The 24,537-nt window shown below is 32.6% G+C and overlaps 6 protein-coding genes across 9 annotated transcripts in view; 3 read left to right on the top strand and 3 right to left on the bottom strand.

Moving 5' to 3' along the window:
* Window positions 1-158: 158 nt before the first annotated feature.
* Window positions 159-8,630, bottom strand: LOC106104409 (serine/threonine-protein kinase PAK mbt). 4 transcript variants are annotated; one of them, XM_013284458.1, is made up of 9 exons: window positions 8,428-8,630; window positions 7,870-8,029; window positions 6,664-7,243; window positions 5,960-6,066; window positions 5,117-5,308; window positions 4,515-4,691; window positions 3,785-3,907; window positions 3,182-3,346; window positions 159-2,658 (listed from the first exon to the last, which is right to left on the bottom strand). In XM_013284458.1, the coding sequence occupies exons 2-9, from the start codon at window positions 8,008-8,010 to the stop codon at window positions 2,458-2,460; spliced, it is 1,686 nt and encodes a 561-aa protein (XP_013139912.1). In that variant the 5' UTR covers window positions 8,011-8,029; window positions 8,428-8,630; the 3' UTR covers window positions 159-2,457. The 4 variants fall into 4 exon arrangements, with proteins under 4 accessions (XP_013139912.1, XP_013139910.1, XP_013139911.1 ...); XM_013284456.1 differs by having other exon boundaries at window positions 7,870-8,035; XM_013284457.1 differs by having other exon boundaries at window positions 8,136-8,630.
* A 610-nt stretch (window positions 8,631-9,240) lies between these two features.
* Window positions 9,241-12,006, top strand: LOC106104418 (CWF19-like protein 2 homolog). The gene is made up of 5 exons (XM_013284466.1): window positions 9,241-9,532; window positions 9,618-10,478; window positions 10,735-11,118; window positions 11,445-11,783; window positions 11,855-12,006. The coding sequence occupies exons 1-5, from the start codon at window positions 9,458-9,460 to the stop codon at window positions 11,996-11,998; spliced, it is 1,803 nt and encodes a 600-aa protein (XP_013139920.1). The 5' UTR covers window positions 9,241-9,457; the 3' UTR covers window positions 11,999-12,006.
* A 79-nt stretch (window positions 12,007-12,085) lies between these two features.
* LOC106104419 (dnaJ homolog subfamily C member 17) lies at window positions 12,086-13,810 on the bottom strand. The gene is made up of 3 exons (XM_013284468.1): window positions 13,596-13,810; window positions 12,912-13,518; window positions 12,086-12,304 (listed from the first exon to the last, which is right to left on the bottom strand). Exons 1-3 carry the CDS (start codon window positions 13,668-13,670, stop codon window positions 12,114-12,116), a joined length of 873 nt encoding a protein of 290 aa, XP_013139922.1. The 5' UTR covers window positions 13,671-13,810; the 3' UTR covers window positions 12,086-12,113.
* A 144-nt stretch (window positions 13,811-13,954) lies between these two features.
* LOC106104413 (28S ribosomal protein S2, mitochondrial) lies at window positions 13,955-15,078 on the top strand. Its single transcript, XM_013284462.1, has 3 exons — window positions 13,955-14,051; window positions 14,124-14,213; window positions 14,358-15,078. The coding sequence occupies exons 1-3, from the start codon at window positions 14,033-14,035 to the stop codon at window positions 15,002-15,004; spliced, it is 756 nt and encodes a 251-aa protein (XP_013139916.1). The 5' UTR covers window positions 13,955-14,032; the 3' UTR covers window positions 15,005-15,078.
* Window positions 15,069-21,907, bottom strand: LOC106104412 (leucine-rich repeat-containing protein 58). Its single transcript, XM_013284461.1, has 4 exons — window positions 21,286-21,907; window positions 18,289-18,505; window positions 16,656-16,845; window positions 15,069-15,467 (listed from the first exon to the last, which is right to left on the bottom strand). The coding sequence occupies exons 1-4, from the start codon at window positions 21,774-21,776 to the stop codon at window positions 15,292-15,294; spliced, it is 1,074 nt and encodes a 357-aa protein (XP_013139915.1). The 5' UTR covers window positions 21,777-21,907; the 3' UTR covers window positions 15,069-15,291.
* An 874-nt stretch (window positions 21,908-22,781) lies between these two features.
* Window positions 22,782-24,537, top strand: part of LOC106104377 (glycogen synthase kinase-3 beta-like) — a 28,670-nt gene continuing 26,914 nt past the window's right edge. Inside the window, exon 1 of the mRNA XM_013284415.1 lies at window positions 22,782-23,194. Within this exon, the coding sequence (XP_013139869.1) occupies window positions 23,086-23,194 (109 nt within the window). The 5' untranslated portion in view covers window positions 22,782-23,085. The remainder of the gene's footprint in view (window positions 23,195-24,537) is intronic.

A 24,537-nucleotide genomic window follows, 5' to 3' on the forward strand; every position in this document is an offset into this window, starting at 1 on the left:
TTGTTCTTATTTTCATCTCTATCTTTTTTTTGTCTTCAAATTGCAATCTCAGTTAAAATTTAAAAAAAAACATTAAATTCCGCAATTTGCATATTTTTTCCTCAGCTCAGCTTTGTATACTCTGTATAGTTAACAAAAGGTTAAATGAAAAGTCAATAATATTTCCAAATCTATATTCCATAACAGTTTCTTATTAACAATGTGATTTCATATTACAATATATTTGGCATATAACCTTAAGAAAACTGATACAAATAAATTACATTGATAATGGAAAATTACGGATTCGTCTGTGATGATACTATGCAACATTCAACAATTACGTAAACAGTACCAACATGTAACAATTTAAGGCACTTAATATTAAATATTTTTTTAATAACGTAATAAAGCTGCCTAAGTCACTGGGGGAAATATCTACAGCAATAAAGTTAGCATTCAAAGACAATGAAATGCAAATACACCTTTTTAAAAATCAAATACAATAATCACTTCAACACTTGGTAAATCTATATTGAGGCTCAAATATTTGTAAGTAATTAAAAAATTTCGCTATCTCGGTATATAAGTTAATAAATTACGTACAATATTTAACATCTAAAGGTGCAATGATTCGATTACCAACACTTACAATACTCATAAGAATCGTATATAAGGCGAATATAAACAACCGTAAGTAAATAGTAAAGTTAATGTATACATAAGCCCTACGAACTAGCAATTCTATACTTAAACATGTCTGAAAAACAAAACAAAATTTCATTAGTTTCTAATCGAAAAAAGTTTAAAAAAATATTTGTGACTAAATAAAAATGTAAAATTGATTTTTCTTATAATTTATTTATAAATTAAATAATGAAATTAATTTTTGGAATGTGAAATAAGGCAGATTATATGAAAAGATATCTACATTAAAAAAGGTTAAATCCTTTAATTTGAATATAGCAACATCAAGGGTTAAAACATTCTGGAATGTAATAGGGCATTCCAAATAAGTACATGATCCAAATGTTATAATACTGATTTTAACAATTTTTAAGGCCTGTCCCACTACTGGCTGATAGAGGTTCAGATAGCTTAAAAATGTCGTCACAGGTAAGGGACCAAAATCCGACATTTCCATCACATATTTTATATGTTGTATTGTTATTAGACAATTTACAATTCGGTGGGACAGGCCCTTAGGCACTTATCCTGGCATTAGTATATAAAAGATATCTAACAATTAAAAACCAGAAAAGTTAACACCAAAAATCATAGCCATTACAAAGCTGATTGACAGATTACTTAAAAAAATTAATTATCCTTTTTTATATCTGTCTTATGTGCCAAATATACAATATTTTGTAGATAAATAATTAAAGCTGCATATATCGGAATTAGCTGGCTTAAACATACTGATAACTTTAGAATACTTCCTACAATAAGTACAACCCTACTGATGTATTAATTTAAGTTAGGCCATGGAGTTTTTAATGTTTTTCATTATTATTTAAAAAAAATTGATTAAATCAAAAGTAGAAAAAAGTTGCTGATTTTTAAATAACGCAAAATTGTTTTGTCTTTTCTTACAGGAAAAAATTGTTCTTTTCTTAAATACCAAAGATAACATGTAAAAAAATATAAGCATTATAATACAGACCCAGATAATACATTCAACATAATATGATACTGAAATTAACATAGCTGATAATAAAATTGAATTTCTATTCTCATATATATTTCATAGCTGTCATGGTTGAGGCAAGATATATTAATCTCTTTATGTAAATGTATCATTTAACTATTAATTTAATCAACAATTTAAGTACATAAATATAACTTGTACTAACATTTAAACAGGCCAAATGTGGACGGGGTGATATTTGAACTGAATGTTACCTATCAATGCTAATATTAAAATTGTCTTATTCTATATAAGGCATAAGTTACATATTTACCCTACAACAAGATAAATAACAAATGTATGGCAATAAAAACACGAAATCTTTAATAACAATAAATACTAAGGGCCTGTCCCACTACTGGCTGATAGAGGCTCAGATAGCTTGAAAGTGATGTCACTGTCAAATACCAAAATCCGATACTTCCATCAGACATTTTATACATTGGATTTTTATTCGAAAAAAATACAAGAGTTGTGGGACAGACCCTAAATACATAGAACATATAATATGGACAAATACATATAACAGTGAATAAAGAGGAATGTATGAAAGTGTTCATCATTGTATGGAATAGTGAGTTATATCAAAATGTAGGTGTCGTTTTTTGACATGTATGAAGCGCCAAAAGATCAGAAGTATGCAGAATTATAGTAATTTTAATCTAGAACCGGTCTGAAAATCTTTTTTGAAAATCATTTGCTTTTGTTTTTTTTTTACAAATGTAACCTTTAAATGGCTGTCCTGAGTGTTGAACATAATGGCATTTCACGCATTATGTCGGCACTTACTGCTAATTGTTCGGCATGAGCGGCACGAGCAACGCCGGCGGGCCGGCGCGGCGCAGGAAGGCGTGCTGCAGCAGACGCGCGGCGGGCTGGCGCTGCGCGGGGTCGCGCACCAGCGCGCACTCCACCAGCTGCAGCAGGTCGGGCGGGCAGCGCGCCGCCCCGCGCGGCCGCGGCGGCGGCATGTCGCGGATACGACGCATCGCCTGCAATACAACTTATATAATACTACTTTTCGCCCGCGATTCCGCGTGGAATTAAAAAAAATCAAAATAGAGCAGCCTTTGTGTTCTCCAAGACCTCATCTATACCAAATTTCATCGAGATCCGTCCAGCATCTATCATTAATCTATCGAAACTTTCGCATTTTTAATATTAGTATAATACTACCTTTCACTCAATTCAAAAAATAACAATACGTTCTTCAGAGATCCATCCAACCATTTAATTTGCATTTATAATATAAGTATGTTAAAATCAATTATAATGTCTCCAGTCTAATCTAGTAAATCCTAATTTTAGCAACTCTAATTCTTTAATGAATATCAGATTTTTTATTGTGTACCATACACGACTTAAGCCCTTTTATTTGATAAATTTTAGAATAATATGACAATAGAAAGTATATCTTATTTAGGTTACAAGATTTGTACAAGAGATCGTTATATCTAAACCAATAACAAACTCTATTAGCTTAGGAATAAAAGATTATCTTCTAGATATTCTCACCTGTAATGGAGGTTCATTAAAGAATGGTGGCTCTCCATCTACCATCTCAATCAGCATGATCCCCAGCGACCACACATCCACCTCCGGGCCATACGGGAGCCTGGATATCACTTCCGGAGACATCCAATATGGTGTTCCAACTAACGACTTCCGCTTTGGCAACTCCTATAAATAATTATTATTAGATTAACTTACAACATTAAAATATATAAATTTTAGATCTATACTAATACAATAAAGTGTAAACACTATTTAATTTGGTAAGATGTCAGCAATCAGTTTTTTTTTAATCATTATTACGATACTATAAAACCCTACACTTACGACGCACTTTAGGCTGTATATTTTCATGGCATTGTAGTTAGGTAGAAGATAATTTGAAAAAAAAACATCATATTGAAAAGGGAAAAAACTACAAGCTGACAACATTAAGGAAGCAAGGTTGCTGGTTACGGTAAATGTTATCCAAAGTCAAAGGCCTTCATCGTCATTTATGCATTCGAATTTTAAAATTTGCAATTGAAAATCTCACAAATGTGAAAATACAGTTTATATAATTTAATGCGCATAAGCCGCATCAAAACAGCTAGTTTTAGATTTTACCTGTGATACTTGAGCACAGAATCCAAAGTCAGATAATTTGACTCGGCCATCTGCAGTCAGTAGTATAGAATCGGATTTTATATCTCGATGTATAACACCTTGGCCATGTAAAAACGCCAATGCCTGAAAAAGATTATAAATACACATAATTTTTTTTTTATAATATGAGGTAGAAAACGAGCAAGCGGCCACCTGAATCCGCCGAAATGGAAAGCGACCGCTGCCCATAAACATCCGCAATTGCAGATGCGTTTGCCTACCCTTCATTGGCTTAGGAGTAGACGCACATAAAGAGGATATTTCCCCTTCCTATGCGTCTCCTCCACCGTCAAATCCACTTTTCCTTCCCATCCTTTTCTCTTAAGTAAAGGGTGGAAAGGGACTAAAATTATGTTATGAAAATATTATCATAACATTTTTATCCATCACTTTAAATATTAGATATTTTCCTGCATAAGTACAATATAAAGTTTTTTTTTGTATACGATAATTATTACTTGCCAAATATGCTCACATAACCAACAATTCTCTTTGAATTCTTTGATTTTATTTCGTTATTTTAAATCATCGATATTAATATTAAATTTTTTTAAGTCACACATTCATTATTTTCCAACCACCCCATTCCGTCACAGTTTAAGAAATATAAAAGAGAATCTTTCAAAGCGATGTTAAGATGACCTAACACAGATAACATACAAAGTAGGTCACATTCTATGAATAGTGTTACCTTAAGGCACTGTTTGCAGACTGTCGCTATCTGCTCGGGGTCCATTCTGGAGCGGGTCACTATGTCTGTGAGCGAGCCGCCTGCCATATACTCCATTACTACCCATAACTCATCCCCTACTAAATAAGACGCGTGCATCTCCACTATATTAGCATGAGGATAATCCCTCATTATAACCTGTAAAATAAAAATAGGTAATGTTATAACTGTTGCATAATGCCTGGTTCACACTTGAGCAGAACAGTTGCAACAAGCGACACTCATTGGCGCCTTTTAGTGTTTACACTCTGCCAGTTGATGACCTATCAAAGAGCTATTGGCTAACTGTATCGGCCAAGTGTGAACCAAGCATTACGACAATTGCAAAATTAAGACTATCTACACAAATTATGTGTTTTCAAATAAGGGTTTCAAACTAAATGATTAAAACCACGTTATTTAAAAAAATATACATGTTATCAGAGACCAATTTGAAGAGTCCAAAACAAAAGACTACATTTTTTTATAAAGACTATTGGTTGGAGATATTCAGGTTACCTTTAACGTAAATAATGATAGCTGATCTACGATAAAGAGATAAAACGCTTTCAATGATGTCTTACCACTTCATTAAATAGCAATTCTCTCCGCTGCTGTTTTAGTAAATTCATCATTTTAACAGCAACACGTCTTCTTGTCCTTGTGTCTGTAGCAGAACATACAAAGCCAGTGCTGCCCTCACCAATCTTATTGAAACCGACCAATGTCGCCTTCGGATCACCTTCACTTACAACTAACCGGAGAGCTGCCCTGAACTGGAAAGAGGATTAAATTCATTATTACGGTTTACGCTGTAACCTGAATAACGAATGACACACTTTAAAGAACAATTATGTTGGCTTCTTTCTATAAAAATAAACATTTGTTTGAATTGTGCAACATTATGGTGAAGGAAATAGTGATGGAACCTGCACATATCGGCAAATTCAAAGATATGTATGAAGTCAACCAACCCGCAGCGGGACAGCGCACTTAACTCACTCAGTCACTCCTTACTTAGGGTCGGCTCCGAGCCCCTAATTGGGGACGTAAAGTGAGCTGGTGATGATGATGAAACATTTGTTTGTTTCCAATCGTATTTATTTAAATAGGTTATAAAAATCTGCTAATGATAAGAGTTATGATAAAGTATACCAACATTGATTTGATCAATTTGGTTGAATATGTAAAGCGTAATTCATTAACATTAAAAGAATAACGTACAAATTACATTCTTTTTACATAAAAGCTATTCTTTATTACATAAAACGAAAGAAGAAAATAATTAAAACGATCTTAATTTCAATTGTTATTATGATACAAGAATATTGACCTTTTAATGAACAAAGAAAGGACAATATTTCAATAGATACAGGAAAGGATATGACAGAATATATTAATGTTAAATAATATTGTTGTAAACTTACTTGTTCGTGGGTTAAACGCAACTCATGCTTAGATGCTGCCAGGGGCAAATGGGAAGGCGCGCCGGGGGGCATCACATGTTGGTGTCGCGTCATGGAATATGTGTCAGCTAAAATAATAAAAACAGCATATGAATTATTTCATTATTGAAACATTGTTACAATTAGAAAACTGATATATATTTTTATGAGTAAATTTTAAAAGAATTTTCAACTCATATAAATTTCAATAATCTGGAACTAATTAAACTAGTGTGAATTTTTTTTTTTTTTTTTATTTATTAGACAAAAGCATAAAATTAAAAGTACAATAAGAGATGTTATAAGTGGTACAGAAACCCACAGGATTTATGTGTGACCACTGGTCGCTTAGTTTATAGCATATGAAAAATAATAAAGAAACTTAGACTATTTTACTCAAAAAACAACGCTGTTTTTCAACGGTGAAAGAATTTGAAATCGGCCCAGCAGCCCCCGAGCCAATCCAATGCATACAAAAACACAAATCTCTCCTCTTTATAATATTAGTATAGATTATTTTAATTTACGCATTACATATTTGTTGTTCTAACAGGGCCGATTTCAAATTAATTTTACATTTTGATGGTTAATTAAGTTTAATCAAATACACAATCAGTTTTTCAAGACTTATAATTTGAAAGAAAGTGTTTGACCTAAATGTCTACACCTTAAAAAGTATCACTTACCCATACTAATATTATTTCCATTAAGGCCTTGCATTGCAAGTGTGGGCTGAGCTTGAGGCGGGTGATTATGTTGATATGGTACATTAGCATTCTGAATGTTTTGGTATGTTATTGTTGTCTGCTGATTATCATTCGGCTCAGCACCTGCCCTCACTAGCCCCTCTTGCCCCGCCTGCGACCATTCTACTGGTGATTCAGGTATTGATTTCTTTAAAGCAAAATTACTTTGCTCACGTCTTAAACTAGGGTACTGCTGTGGCGCAGGCGGGACTGGTGGTGATTCTTCAGGTACAGCGGGTGGGACATTTGCTTGATTTCGTAAATCTCTTCGTATACGAGGAGGACTTGTACTTCGTAGGGAGTTTGATCTAGCAACATTTGACGTTTTTGGTAACACAACTCCATTTTGTATCGGTTGAGGATTTATTACTATAGGGTTTGTTGATGGAGGACGAACCATTGAGGCAACGGAAGCAGATCTATGCTCCCCTCTGACTATGGTTTTTAAATCTAAAATTTCAGTTGGCGTAATCTCTGATGGGTCAACTAATGGAAGAGGTCTGTTTGTTGATTTTAAAATCTGGAATGGAATGATAATCAAATAGATATGTAATGTACTGAACTGTGGTCTTAAATAATTTGCACTAGCCTATTCATTGAGTAAAAACATTAAACCAAACAAATTAGTTTACTCACTGTTATAAGTACATGTTTTATTACAATTTTTACAGCACAATTATATAAAAAGAAATTTTATAATCAGTAATCTCATGGCAATCTTTCTTATTTTATATAATCAGGTAGATTATTATACTTTTGATAACTTTAATGACATTTTATAGGGTAATTTTAAAAATGTATAACTCTCTGGACTCAGGTAAATGTCAAAACTACAAATCACTTATTCCATACTCATTCATTTTTTTTTTAAATTACGATACCACAAACTTGTCATATAAGTTCAGTTTTATAGAGAAAAACAATAATGGGATGGAACATATGAAAGTTTTAAAATTCCGTTTTAACTATAGAAGTTGCAGATATTTTGTTATTTAAGTGGGCAAAACTTTCAGGATGCCTTATCATCTATTTCTGTGTCAATTGATAATATTGTGCTATAGTTAAAAAAATATTAAAATAGACTATGCAAATGAAAAGTTGCTTTCATATGCACTGGAGTCTGGTGTATTTGTAATTTCAAATTACCTGATTGCTGCCAACTAAGGAAGCCCATTGCAAAGGAAGTCCTACATATTTTCCTTCTCTCTTATCAAAGCCTGTGTGCACTCTATGCTCAAAATTGCTCGGTGGAGAGATCAAAGGCTTCTTCTTCTTCTTTGAAAACATATTGAAAAATAATTTTCACCTGCAACTATTGACGTACATTAATTTCTTTAAGTCACATAAAGTAGTTTTGATAATCCCTCAGCTACTCAAATAACTAGAAACTAATCAAATCACATGAAACACACCCATTCAATAAGAACTAAAATCGCAAATCACAACATAGAACTTTAAAAAGAAAGCTTGAAATCACAAACAGTTTTCACTTTGCACCGGGACTGTTTTCTATCCTGCACACGCCACTGCCTACTTACTACACTAACAAGTTATAAACATAGAACTTCCGCCAATAACAGGCTTCTAAACAATATTTATATGTCTGGCAAATTCAACAATTAGTTTATCACTTCCGCGGAGAACTTAGTATTAAGTTGTATCTATGCATGATCCACAAATTTAATAAACGTAATGATTACGTACGTTACTATACTTTTAATGAAAGAATTCCACTTCACTTCACTGTTCCTACTTCACTAAGCTTTTAGTCGAAAACAATATAAATTTATCAGCTTTTCTAACACAATCTTTGAATTCATCGCGGAAATATGCATTAATCGTATATAATTATTATATTTTTATATTATGTATTATTCCAAAGCTTCAAAGTATTGTATGTTGCCATATAGTAAGCTGGGAAAATATTTTAATTTTAAGGTACTTTGTATTACCTACTACCTGGTAATACAAAATTCTCTTTACTTGAACCTGTATAGTGAGTAAGTGATGTGCAATTTTAAAATACCGAACTCGAATTAATCTCTTCATTAAAAGCAAAGTTACATTTGTTCCCACTAAAAGTTATTAGGTAATGAGTGTAAAATACTTAAAAAAGTAAGTCCCAATCGAACTAAGGTAATTTAGTAAATTGAAAAATGAATTGTCTTACGTATTATTTTTATTGCGTATTTACAGATGTAACGTACCAAACCGCAAACGTACCGAATAATGAGATATTTGGGACAGCCCTAGGTGATCTTTGAAAAGATGTGACAAAATCGAATGGAATGTGTCAGTGCTGGCATTTTGCGACAATTGCCTGTAAATCAGGAATGTCATAAATGTTTCTGGCCCGAAATTAAAATTATTCGATCAACGTACAATCCACAAAATATGATTTTAACAAAAATAATTCAAAAGTTTAACATTCAAGTCTTTTATAATAAAATGAAATAATAATAATAATTTAGAATATAGATATATTTTAGTTAATTTTTTTTTGTTGTTTTTGTTCTACAGTTCACATCTGGCCAGTACAGTTTGTATGGATTCACTGGCGCCATATTTTGTACAGCTATGCCAGTTGATTGCCATGAGCCATGCCAGTGTGAACCGCGCATGAGGTCATTGTCAAATCAAAGCTGTCAAACTGTCGTTCCGAAGTTCGCACTGTAATGTTTTCAAGTTGTAAAGTTAATGTTGATTTCGCCTTGTAAACAGGAATTGCTTAAAAATGAAAGAGAAACGTGAGAAGAAAAAGAAGCACATAAAGGACAAAATGAAACACAAAAAATCTAAGAAGAAAACAGTAAGTTATTTGATTAAACAAATTCTATTTTTCTATGTAAATCGATTAAAGTGATCTATGTTTTATATTGTTTTTATCTTTTTAGTATTCAGAATCTTCAAGCAGTTCATCACAGTCTGATGAATGGGTCGAAAAAGATAAAGGTTCGTCCAAAAACCGTGATGAATGGATGTCAATGACAGGTATGTTGAAAACATACACAAAAGATGATGTTAAAGTTACGCGAGAAGATAATAAAAAAAACATAGATTCATATAATCCTTCAACAAGTTCAAGAGAATTAAATCCATATTGGAAAGATGGTGGTTCCGGTCTACCTCAGTCACATGAAAGTTTTCGTAAATCAAGACAGTTTATGAAACCTTCTGATGATGATGATTATTATACTAAACCATTAAGCAATCAGGATAAGCAAGAAACAAGAAACAAGCATGAACATAAGTATGACGGAAATGAATTTAGACAAAAAGCAAGCAATTGGCGAAAAGATGAAAGAAGGGAAGAAAAACAAGACTACAAAAGTAAACATGATATAACAACAATTAAAAGTGAAAATATCAAAGATTCGGTTTCTTTGAAAGGTCCATCAGAATCGGAGAAGGGTTCCGATTCTTTATATCTAAGTGATGAAAAGATGAATAAATTAGCAGCTAAAATTGTTAAAGCTGAAATTATGGGTGATACCAAGTTAGTAAATGAGTTGAGAGTCAAGTTAGAAGCAGCAAGGGAGTATAGAAAACAAAACTCTGGTGTTGGTAAAGATGACAATGGTATAATGTTAATGACAACCACTGCTATGGGAAATAGTAGGCCTTTATCCAAAGCAGATTCATCACACGCAGGAGATCCAAGAAGTAAAGGTGGGAAAAGAAAAGCAGAAACACACAATGCTAATGAAAGAGTCAAATACTTTGGAAATGATGATAAATACAATTTATCGCAAATGGTGAGTATAAACATACAATTTGGTATAATTTTGTTCTGCCTTTGTTGCCAGTCACATATGTCCATTTGCACTAATTTTTACTATTAAAATAACTCAAAAACCACTGGACCGATTTCAAAAATTCTACCACCATTTAAGCGATGTTAATAGCAAACATAAGCTACATATTGTTATTTTTAAGTTTATATACCCAAAGGCAAGCAACAGCTAGTTATGCTATAAAATGTAAACTCAAATCAAAAATATCTTATTTCAGTTTGAACAAGAAAAGTATGGCACTAATTATGACCAAGATGCAGAGTTAGCGACAATAGTAGCAAAACATAGGAATCCTAATGATGACTTGGAAGACATTTTTGTTGATGAAATATCAAAGAATAGAAACCTGGCTAAGGATAATGACAAAGAGAGACAACATGCAATCAATCAGAGTATGAAATTAGAACGATCATTGGAAGGATGTGAATATTGCATAGATTCTAAAAAAATGTTGAAACATTTAATAGTTAGTTATGGCAGTAAAGTGTATGTGGCATTACCTGCTAAGAAATCACTCGTCAAAGGGCATTGTATTATAACAACTTTGCAGCATAATACATGTGTTACTTCCTTAGATGAAGATATTTGGGAAGAAATATTGGTCAGTTATTTAATAATTATAGTAATTAGTAACAATTTTATGGATCCTATGTAGATGATTATAAGTTACAGTTTTTTTTTAATTAACTTTGAAAATATTTAATTCTTTGTAAATTTAAAAGTAATGTTTGGAATGTTTATGATAGGTGCATGTTTCAAATATCGTAATTAATTGAATCATATTAATGTTTAAATTTTTTTTCTTGCAAAATTTGCTTTTCAAACATATTTTACATAGGATCATGCTATGGAAATTTTATATAGATTTATATTTAGAGAACTTTCTTGTTTTAATTTTATAAAGTTGTCTATTGTCTCCTATTTCAGAATTACAGGAAAATGATCACACAATTCTTCAACCTGCAAAACAAAGATGTAGTCTTTTTTGAGACAGCAACAAGGCTTCACAGATATCCACACATGGTAATAAACTGTGTGCCATTGCCGAGAGATGTTGGAGACATGGCATCCATTTACTTTAAAAAGGCTCTTCTTGAATGTGAAGCAGAATGGTCAATGAACAAAAAAGTTGTAGACTTGAAAGGTAAAAATATAAGAAAAGGTGTACCAAAGGGTTTACCCTATTTTTGGATAGATTTTGGTATGGATCCAGGGTTTGCACATGTTATTGAAGACCAACAGTTATTTCCAAAGACATTTGCTGAGGTGAGTAATTACAATATTATGTTCATACAACTTTAAAATTAAAAAAACAAGTTTAATTTTTTTCTTTTTAGGAAATTATTGGTGGCATGTTGGATTTAAATCACAATCTATGGAAGAATCCGCAACGAGAATATGGTGATGTTCAGAGACAAAAGGTTTTAGATTTTGTAAAAGAATGGAAGCCTTTTGAGACATCAATGAAGAATAAAGGATAATTACCAAATTTTTGTTTAATTGACACATTAATATACTTTAAATACCAATATTAACAGGACAGAAAAAGGAAATGAGTCTACTCAAACTAAAAATATAATATAAAATTTATTAACATCATAACCCTTTATCTTCTTTCATCATTTCTTCCATTAGCCTTTGTCTTTCCGCAGCTTGTCTCATCTTTGTCAATACAATGGACTCATAGTCCCTCTCTGATACCAAAGAAGGTGCACCTTGGTGTCTTTTTGTTGTCAATATTGGTTTTTCATGCAGCCATTTTAAAGTTAATGGGTTTTCTGGTAGACCTGGAATTAAATAATGAAAAAAAAATTTAGTAAATAATGTTCAATATTTCAAAGTACTTAAGCAGTTTGTTGCATCATATTTTTCTTGTACCTGTGTACTTATAGAATGATGGTGCCAAAGCTTTTAAAAAACTAAATGATTGACTATATTTTAAATGCCACCTAATAAGTTATTGTAGGAGCAGTGACTGAATATCTGGACTTACTAGATTTTTACATTTCTTATAGGATTTTTCTGTATTAAAGACAGAAAGTCACAAAGTTGTAACAGTAAAAAGATGGCATCTAAAACATTTTTATACAAAACAAATACAAAAGAATAAAACAACATGAAAATAAAGTTGCAACTACACTCAACATAAAATTATTATACAGTGGAACCTTGATAACATAAAACCTCTATAACTTCAAAAAATAATATGTTCCCTTCCCATCAGAGCCTACAACCTATATATCATAGACCCTTGATAACTTAAAAGACAAGTACAATTTATGAACAAATCTACAAAATAGGGTTACCATATTTTGTAGATGTTCTTTTGTAGTAATATCATTTAGATATCTATAATTCTACAAAATTAATTCTCTTATTTATCTATTGAGTTACCTTTTTCAAGTTCTACAGCCACTTCTGAAGCTTCTTTGGTAGCAAATTCTACTAAAGCACTGCCTTTTTTATTGGGAGAAATAATTAAAGCAGAAATGTAGCCATACTTTTTTAAAAATCTTCTTAAAGTAGGTTCATCATAACCACCATTGTTTGGGTCATTTTTATCTGCTTTCCATTTTATCTTTATTCTATTCAAGCTGGGAACATAATAAGGTTCAGCAAGCCCTGCCTTATTTCTCCTAATTTCTTCTTTAATTCTCTGCTGTTCTTCTTGAAGAAGACGACTCCCTTCTTTTTGTAACCTTCGAATTTCTGCAGCTAGTTTTTGTTCATCAGTAAGATTTGAATCTTTTCCCAAGGCGGCCTCACGCTCTCTTCTTTCAAGGTCTTCTTTTAGTTTCTGACGCTTACTATCTAACTGTTTGTGACGTAGTTTAGCAGCGGCTTTAGCTTTTATAACTTTGTCATACGCAGCTCTAGCACCTGCGTCTGTCAATATCTCCAAAGCCCTAGACAATTCATGGAAAGTTTCGGCCGCTTTGGGATCATCAGGATTTTTGTCCGGGTGACATTGTAGGGCCTTTTTACGATACGCTTTTTTGATCTGAAAACATTATACTATGTTAGCTACATAAAAAACAAATACACACTCACATATACAAAACAGATTGATACCCATACCTCAGATTCAGTAGCAGAAATCTGGACATCTAAAATAGCATATAAATCCACATCTTCTATATTTTTCTTAGCCATTTTTGAGCCCTTTTCCGAGTAAATTTAGTGTTGCATTATTCTTGTCCAAACTTTTTAAAAAAGGTAATTATGCTTATTGTAAACTATAGTTAATTAAATACAATAAACTTTCAAAAAACAAAAGTTTTTAAAATGGTAGCTGTCTGACATTGACGTTTACAGACTAAAGAGTAGACAGATACAGAATGACATCTTTACGGTTTTTCTTATTAAGGAAAAAATTATAATCTGTATCGATTAAAAAAAAGTTACTGTCAAAATTAGGATAACCTAAAAAACACAAAATTCGAAAGATATTTACATTTCATACAAAAAACTGCGAAACAATAGATACTGTTATAAAGTTAATATATTAAATAGCCATGTTGCCTCGTTATTTAAGTATGTTAATTATCAGGAACGGTAGGTGTTAAAACAAATATTTTCGTTTACAACTGATTTGCTTGATTTTAGGAAATTCAATCAAAAGCGGTGGTTTATATCTCCGGTCTAATTCAACGGTCGCTCAAACAATACCACAAAAAGAACCAGAAAATATCCAGGGTATGTGATATTCGTTTTTACATTTAGCAGTTCAGATCTTGGCTTAGTTTGTTATAACCCAAATTGCTTGCTATTTATAACTCTTAATTGTTACATTAAATTATTGTACATTGTTTTATTTAATGTTATTTTCTATATTTCCAGAAACTGTGCCTAATAGAAGCAATCCACTAGAACACCCAGATTATTTTCGCGTACACAATTTATTCACTGTGAAAGATTTATTTGATGCAAGAGTGCACTTTGGTCACAAAGAAGGATCTCTAAATGAATATATGACACCATACTTGTACGGCTCAAGGTTGGGTCATCTTATATTTGATTTGGATATTACAGCAGACCATTTACGTAAAGCATTAAATTTCACTGCTCATATAGCATATAGGGGTGGAATAATTTGTTTCTTCAATAGGAATGCATTAAATGCGCATTTAGTAGATAAAACTGCTCAGGAGTGTGGTGAATATGCTCATACTAGATTCTGGCGTGGTGGTATCTTTACAAATGCTAATCATCAATTCGGTGCCATTACTAGGTTGCCAGATTTGTGTATATTTTTGAATACACAAAATAATATACTCAGTCAACACACAGCTGTTAGAGATAGTGCAAAAATGTTAATACCTACAATCGGTATTGTTGACAGTAATTGTAATCCTAACTTAGTTACATATCCAGTCCCTGGTAATGATGACACACCATGTGCTATTGAATTATATTGCAAATTATTCAAAGCTGCAATTCAAAGAGGTAAAGAGGAGAGAATGAAATTGTTACAAGAAAGTGAATAATTCATTAATTTTAATAAAAGCTCTTAATTGTTAGGAGTATAGTGTTTTCAAACAATAGACATAATTTAAAACAATAATGATTTTTATTTAACATGGTCCCATAATTGCTTATTTCTAATACAGTTTTTTTGTACTAATAAATTCTAATTTGACAAATATAGTAATAAATGTAAAATTAAAACTTTACAATCACTTTTATAGATAATAATATATCTGATTAATATAATTTGATCACAATAATGTTTATAATTGTAAGGAAAATGTTCATAGCTGATTTTGCAGAATAATCACCCAAGTAGAACTTTACGCATCATATGAGTATTAGTGTTGCTATCTACTTCACGACTTTCCCAGCTACCAGTGATGCATTTTGAGCTGCACAAGTATTGGAGCAGAGGTATGCGATATTTGCCGCAGAAATCGACGAATTTAATATGCTCCACGCGATTATCGAAGAAAACACCTGTAAAAAAAAACTGGTAGAAAATTGTTTTGATACATGATATCAGAAACACTGAAGACCTAATATGACACTTAAAGGAAATTGGGAATTTATATTGGTTAGTTTCTAAATATAAATTTTTCTATGGTACAATAAATTATTAGTGTATTTAGATCCAAGTTAAGGCCCAAAGAAAAGCTTTTATCGACGTGACGTAAATACTTGAATTACCTAAAGCGAAACATCAGAACAATTTTTATCTATATGTGAATTCACTTTGCATTACAAAATGTAATTTAATTTCTAACACTTCCTGTACAGAAGGTTGTTGATTTTTACGTCTTTTAACATTCAATTATATAAACCATGAAAAAGGATGTTTCAAGTTCAGACTTTTGTAATTGTTGGTGCAAGGTAAACTTCTATTGAAATACTTTGTAATTCGATAAAATATAACTGCATAAATTAATCGAATTACGTAATAGAAGGAAGTTTTTTTTAAACTAGTATATTTGTCGTAATTCTGGTGACTACTAGATATGTTAGTAGTTGGGAAAAAAAAGATTTGGGGGGACTAATCAAACTGTATTAAACTTTCAAAATGAAATTAGTATACTTTGTTGTACATATCGGCAAAGAAATTCAAAGATATGTGTGAAGTCAACCAATATGTCGTGGGCCAGCGTGATTGTCTATGGCCAAGTCAACCAAGGGGTAGGCTCCGAGCCCCTCATTGGGGACATGTATAAGATAGTGAGCTGGTGATGATGTTGTATATTATGAAATGAACAATAATACAGCCATATTTCAAAACACAAATAAATCAGTCGAAGACTTATTTTATTATCAAAGGTTATCTTACTTTGCATATTTACATTATCACTATCATTGTCAACTGTGTTGAAATAATATTTTTTGTAAAAATTATAACGTGTATATTCCACGTGGCTCATCGTCTCGCATTCATCAAGTTGAGCAGCCAATTTAGTTGTTTAGCAACTAATCAACAATTCAGAGCTGATTTAAACGTCTATGTCTTTGTATATATAAACAAACGAGACCATGGCAGCCGCTGTGGATGCCCTTTTCCCCACTACGATAATCTAAGGTGTGAAGAGAGTGTCTTCTACTAGAATTGTCAGGAAACTCTAGATAAAATAATGTTGCCATGCCATTTCTAAAATGTTCAAAAATATATTGTTGTCATACCTTTGCATTTTGGATTAACGCAACGTTCAGCCGCTTTTAAATATTTGATCAAGGTCAGAGGTACTTCGCCTACTCTTATTGGTATCTCGTAGAGTTTGATGTTCCGACCAGCGAGCTCCAACAACGATGGCGGCTGCAATGTCATATCTTTCACGAACCTCACCACCAAAGGGTTATCTCGAAGACTCAACTGTAATCAAAGTTTATAAAAATATTATTAAAATTAAACATTATCTCATCCAGTTTCATATAAGGTGATATAAAAAATCATTAATTGTACAAACGTAAACAATTTTGTTATGTATCATAACAAAGCCTTATTTAGTAATTTTACTTCATTGTTAATTTTTATCCAGTGATGTAATTATAACCGAAGTAAACAAAATTACAAAGAGATAAACGATGTTCACCGAATACAAAGAGCTTAAAACGAATATATTTTAAACTCTAGCTTTCGCCCGGAATTAAATAAGTAAGTAGCCTATGAATTCTTCCAGACTATCCTCTACATCTATGCCAAATTTCATTGAAATCCTTTCAGCCGTTTAAGCTACAGTCTGTGATAAACATCCATCCATTTAAATTTTTGCATTTATAATATTACCAAGATATTCAGAAAATACTTCCGAATTAGGTAATATTTGGATGTGGCTAATACATGCTAAGCGAAATTCTTCATAGAGATCGCCTAGAAGCATGTAGCTCCCGTAGAGACGGTCATATGACGCTGTAAATTTGTAAGAAACGAAAACACAAACGGATGCGCTGCTATTGTTCTGGATTTTCTCATTAAGCAATCACAAATACTATACAATCAAAATCCAATTGGATGTTGATCTTTTATTCATTCATTATATTTGACTAGCTGTTGCCCGCGATTTTGTCCGCGTGGTATTAAACATATGAACTATGTAAATAACAGAAAGCTACGTATTCCTCGGGAACTGGGCATTTCTCGAGGATGAACCTTATTTCATGTGTACTCCAGACTTTGTTTTATATCTGTGCCAAATTTCAATAAGATATGTTGAGTCGTTGCAGAATTATCGAGTAAACATTAAAAAACTAAATTAATGAATCCCACGGGAACCGTAACTATTCCCGGGAAAAAAGTAGTCTAAGTGTTTTTCCTAGACTATGCTCTAAACCTGTGCCAAATTTCATGGAGATCTGTTTAGCCGTTTAGGCTACAAACGCTAACAAACATCCATCCACCCATCTAAACTATCGCATTTATAATATTAGGAAGTAAAGTAAGTGTGATATGATTAAAATTATTAAGTATTTTACTGTTGGCAACAGCATCACAATTTGCTGTTCTCGGCAACATAATGCCAGGGGCAACATGACATCGACCTCGCTTACTAAGTTATATGAGGTTATCTGCAGTCATTATTATGGACGCTTATTATTGGTATTTTGATGTTCTCATTTCATGCGAAGGGTAAGTGGAACAGACAGGTCATAAAGTTGTCTGAGACATTTTGGCGTAAATATATCCTTAGTAATTACTTAGTAACTTATATTTAACTGTATCTAGTTATTATACATCTCTGTACTTTACTCCTCCAATTTCTACGAGTGCGACTTTGTCTGGAGAAGAGAAGTTAATCTAAAATATGGTATGCCTTACCTCGGATAAACATTTTAATTTGATTATTTGCGGCGGAAGTGTCTTGAGTTTATTTTTATGTATCAACAGTGAGCGTAGCTGTTTGAGGTTGGCGATACTCGCTGGCAGCTGTTCTATGAAGTTGTCACTGAGGACTAACGCCTGGAGTGATGTTAACGCGCCCACCGACTCCGGCACCTCAATGATTTGATTGCCTCCAATTGAAAGTATTTGCAGGCTGCGGAACAGATTGAATTAACTGTAATTGACACATCTGATAGTTTATAAAGCTAAATATAGGTATACAGAACACGTAACGATGACAAGAGAGGAAACTCCTATTGTATCCGATGAATTAATTAACAGCAACGGTGGCTGTGGATTTTGAACACTTGACTTCAGATCAAGGTCTTGGGTTCGAAACCCGTCATGTACCAATGTGATTTTCGATATTTCGAATTTCATATGTTCATAGTTTACTCGGCGTTCTTACGGTGAAGGGAAACATCGTGATGTAAACTGCACATATCAGCGAAGATATTCAAAGATATGTGTGAAGTCAACCAACCTACAGTGGGCCAGCGTGGTTGACTATGGCCCCCCCTTATTAGGGTAGACTCCGAGCCCCTTATTGGGGACGTATAATGAGCTGGTGATGATAACAGCAACGGTTATCTGACTTTAATGGATTATTAAGAGAACAGCGTTATCCTTAAAATTATTTGCAGATTGCATTGGTATATACTAAAAGGTGTAGGTATAGTTGTTATGGCTATGTATATTATGGAGTGTCATATCGCGAGATGATACGATAAGCGGAAAAAAATAAACTTATCTTAAGCTGCAAACTATTATATCTCCTACAGCCATAATTTCATACATAAATTGATATAAGAAATGTCGTAAATATGTCACAATATAGTACATATTTGTTAGTCTCGTTATTAAACTAGAAACGGTATATTAAACAAAGAACTCGCTCTATAAAATGATGTTTAACAAACGCCTATATTATCTAAAGGTCACGTAGGCTCTATTGTTTTATTGTATTGAAGCAGTAAACATAACTGGTTCATTTTTTAAATAAAATCCGAAATATTGATCTTTATGAGGTGATTACCCAGAAACTTCTAATATAAATATTGGTTTTCAATGTTATTCAACATTTGCCAGTCGAACCAAAGCTTATTTTACAACAATCGGTATTGCGAGGTCAGAAATGTCTATAATTATATTATCTAAACAAGGTCTAGCTAGACGCTTGTAAACTTTGGTACTTAAAATGAGTCATATCATATAAGCCTAATCTAAGGCCCTTTTTTTCCACGGTTAGAAGGAAAGGATGAAAAGTGGATTTGATGGAGGTGGGCATATGGGATATTGGGTGGAGAGGTGGGAAATATACTCTTTCTGTGCGTCTTCGCCCCGGTCGACTAAAGCTAGTGAACGCATCTGCTTTAACGGATGTCTATGGACAGCAGTCGCCTCATTCGACGAATTCATTGCATGCTCGTTTCCCACCTCGTGATAGAAAATATTCTATACATCGTTATTTAAGATTTTTGTGGTAACCTATTCCCATACAAGATAAATCCAAATGTTGATTTAAACTGACTAAAATGAGAAGGTGGGATTTTGGGAGCACATTTCGAATTTACATTTACACTAAAAATCAGTTCTAGCTAAAAGGGGTTAACACTACGTTCGCAGCTCTTAATGTTGATATGCGTGTTCACATAATATCCGGCGACCCGTTTGTCTCCTTACAACTATGAAGAGAAGGAAAACATTCATTGCTTTTTTACATTGGTAGAGCGTCGATTACAGCCTGTAAAATATCGCACGCCTTAATTTTAGTTCGTCGAAATAAACCTACATTTTTTTCTTCCATTTTAGTCACTTGCTTTCTTGTACACTTACATGGTAGTCCCTAATCAAGTAATTTTGATATTATGATTGATTTTTGGTAAAATTTCGTAGCATAGGGATTACTTCCAATCGCTCCTCATATACAACTTATATGTAACTTTTTTGTGCGAAATGAATATTGTAACCAATAACGTGCCCAAAACTTAACCATATATTGTGTGTCAACAATGGCGTGCGTGCCAATAGTTCACCAGCCCTGCCTTAACAGCTCAGAGAATAGAAACCGATGGGAAATACACACTTCGTGTAAACAAAGCTCGAATATACAGCTACTAAAATGATTTACGGGACATTGTCCATAATCAAGGATCACGATGACAATTTTAGTTGGTATGATATGACGTCGTGTCTAGAACGAAGGATCAACATAAAACATTCTAGATAATCCAGACTATCTTTTCTTTTATTTATAAATTCAGATAACGTTGTCGGAAAGAAGATAGGATGTTTTTGTTCGACAACTTTGAATCGATTACGAATATTATAACTTCATTGTCCTGTGAGCTTGAGTCTTGCATAATTTGTAAAATATACATATTAATCTTGGTTCTTAGATTTATAAATGTACTGTCGACGTATATAAAGATATTGCCCAATATTTGTGAGTCCATGACTTGCATTTTAAGATGTTATTGTCAGACGTATCACGTATCTTCAAACTCATATAGCGCGTGTTTCAATTTGAATAATTACATAATGATCATATAAACAACACTTTAGTATGCATCTAATGTCAATTGTTATCATCACTAATTATTTTTATCTTAATTAATTTTGTAATATTAGTGTTTGGGATAAACAGACTATTTGTAACAACCTTTGATATTTCACATTTCTGCTTTTGTGCATCTAATTTATTAAATCGCGTCAATAACCGTTTTTTTGTGTGTATTACATACTTTTTATTAAAACAATCGTAAAAATTGTCAATTTGGAAAATAGTTCAATATCCGAATTTTTTTTTTTCTTATCAGTAGATAGGTAAAGATAATATGCATTCATGTATGCGACGAACTTATGTAGCTAATGGCCCTTTATGTAAATTTCATTAATCTTTGAATGGATTTTAGTTACATTATTTTTACCCACCTGTTTAATTTCCATATATCCTTTGGTATGTTGACTATTCTGTTACCACCTAAATATAGATATCTAAGTGAATTTAAATCTAATACTTGTTCTGGAAAGAAATTCAGTTGATTTCCGCTTAAATTCAATTCTCTCAATGTATTCCTTGTCGAAAAGAAACTTTTGGGCAGCGACTCGTTGGTGAGTTGGTTGTGTTTGGCAATGAGTGATGTCAGTGGACAGTTTCTGAGCAAGTCTGGGAGTATCGCCAATCTGTTGTTGCTGACATCGAGAATTTTTAAGTTGCAGAACCTGTTTATGGATTCGGGCAGCGCTTTAATTCGGTTGCTGTAAAGAAGAATGATCTCGTAATTTTCCGCACAATCTTTCTCATCGATAATACACTGAAGTTCGGCCGATATAGTTATTGAGTCGAGCACTCTGCTTGATAGATCAAGAGTTTTCTGCTCCCTGCTGTCACTGTCGCAACTGTCTGATGTGTAGCACTCCATTGCGATGGTAGATCTTCGTAGCGAGCCCCACTGCACTGTTCATCTAGCGTAAAGATGAATTTGATTTACATTATTGGCTCGCAAGCCGGCCGCGGAAGAGCCTCCCGCCTCTATCGCTGCGCGCGCGCAACTGCTCCCTGCGCCCCGCGCCTTTGCGCCACACGCTGCGACCACTGACATGTCTGATGACGACACAATAATGCTTTGTGTGAGTACTGGATATCTACTGCGTACACGGCCGACCGATAAAGATAATTGGAAACTAGGCGTATCATTGTTAGAATACAAGCAAGATTACATTTTTATTAAGTTTTGTTTATTCAGTTTAGTTAAATTGTAAGTTATATTTGCTCAAAATCAAAACAGTATGAACACTTTTTTAAGATTAGGTAGGTACCTATGTAAATTGTTTAGTGATCTACCTTACTTGTTACATTTTGTTGTTTCGTGATCGTTCCTATGCACATAGTACATAGTAAATATAGGTATTTTCCTGCACTATAGGCAATATATGAGACTACGAAGAACTAAAAAGTTAAAAGTCCAAAAGTTTAGCTTAGTTTGTCTTGTTGATATTTCACACAAGTTTATTTTATTGTAGTCTACACACTGCTTCAACAGATGGCGCTATTTTACTGTGTGAGTTAAACAAATTAAAACGGCAGAATATAGGACATATATGTATTTTGATTTCACTCGTTGCTTTGATAGTTATAAACGTTATATGTACATTTTCGTTTAACCCTATTATGTTTAAAATCCAATGTTATGATGAAAACGAAAAACTATCTTATCGTCCGTTTTTAAAAAACCTTAAAATTTTAACCAAATGTCTACAGTTAGGTAGTGTTAAGTTGCTTACCTGATTCATCTTATTTTTATTTGTTTCATTTTATATAAAAAAATATCATTATTGTTTCACATTCCTAAAAATATTTTAATGCGTACATCGAACTTCCAGTAGGACGTCACTGATCGAACTACCGAGTAACTCCCGAACGGATCCGAATTTAGCCGATAACCGAGCGAACGAGTCTATGAAGTCCGAAGAAACTAAAAATTTGTCGTTCACTTTATTGATGTAAATTTGAAAAATTAACAAAATGATATTGTAAAATCTTACTAAGACCATCTTATTTTGTTTTAATCTTTCTATTAGTGATACTATTTTGACTATTATATTTCTAATATAGTAATACGTCGGCGAAGTGAGAGAGTTCAGTGCGAGTGCTAGCAAGGGTGGTAACGAGAAATGTGAAGTAGTATCTATGAAGTTCAGGATTCGGCCGTTTATTTTATACCTATAATAATGAGCGGGCGCCCTAGGACCACGTCTTTCGCCGAGGGCGGCAAATCCGTTCGAAAGACATTCGAAAATCAACCACCGAAACCACCTCTCGGAGGAGTAAAAATTTGCAGTAAGTACCACCTAACCATTCTTTTGTCGGCCATCGTGATTTCTTACACTGTGACGTATTCCATTCTGACATTGTAGTATGACTGCAATTTGGCAAATTGGGATGAATTCCAAGAATACTGCGTGCTTTTACTAATTAAATCGATATTGACAGAATTGTATATATCTCTTCTGTACAAAAATGGCTACAGGCCGTGTGTTAGATTTGCCACATAAGCCTTGGCTTGGCGTGTGACAGATATCACGTCAAAATACGTTTTTTCAACAAAATGCGTAGTATTTTATGCTAGTTTTTTGAATAAATCATGTTTTACCTTCGATCTAGAATTTGGTAACGTAATAGCATACCTTTCAATACATAAGAACCCTTTAACCCCGTCGTAATTTTACTATTACTTTGAGGTTACTCTAAAATGACGTAATTAATGATAGGATCTATAGTTAGAACTAACTATATAGCCCAAAAATTTAGATAACCTTATTATATATCATGTTTAAATCAAGTGTGAATGTTAAAAGTTCAAAGTACTAATTATTGGGATCTTATTTTACACTATACCACATTTGGAAACAATAGATAGCACTCAATTCATGTAAAATAAATAAGATTTTTTTTCTATTTCTTTATTATTCACAACTCTGCAGTTTTTTAAAATTACCATTATATAAGAATTTTTATTATTATGAATATTTTGGTTTTTGAATTTACAGTAGAAGTATATTTAAATCAATAAAGTAGATTTCACCTCAGTATGTCATAAGTAATTGATTTTTAGGCAAATACTAAGAGTATATAAATTTATAGTGTAGTGTAACCTCTTGATATGCTACAATATAATAATTTATTATATGAAAGGAGTAAATTGACAAAATAGTCAATTCCCTTTCCATATTATGCTCATTGTGGATTGATATTCTGTTAATGAGTTTAAATTATTTAATGTAAAAACTAGTGTTAACACATAATAATATTATTCATTACAACTATTCTGATGTAAACAAATTCATAAAGGCTTGGACAATCTGGGTTTATCCGTTAAAAATTGTGAGGAAAAAAAATCACATTGTAATTTTCTGACCTTATTAAATTTAAAATAAATTCATCTGCTTGAAATACAAAAAATATAATTGAATTATCAATCTCTTAAAAATGGGAATATTAAATATAATGGCTATCCTTATATTTAGCAATTTTCATTTATTTATTCTTTATATGTTTTTTATATTAAAACTACTAAGCCATGATATTAATATTTACTTTCTCATTGCAAGGTAACTAGGTAAATCATGTTTTTGTTATAAATAAATAATGTTGGGGCTCAGTCCCTACAGCCACAATAAAAC

This window comes from Papilio polytes, unplaced genomic scaffold (genome assembly GCF_000836215.1).
Source record: "Papilio polytes unplaced genomic scaffold, Ppol_1.0 DF823688.1, whole genome shotgun sequence".
NCBI classification, from domain to species: domain Eukaryota; kingdom Metazoa; phylum Arthropoda; class Insecta; order Lepidoptera; family Papilionidae; genus Papilio; species Papilio polytes.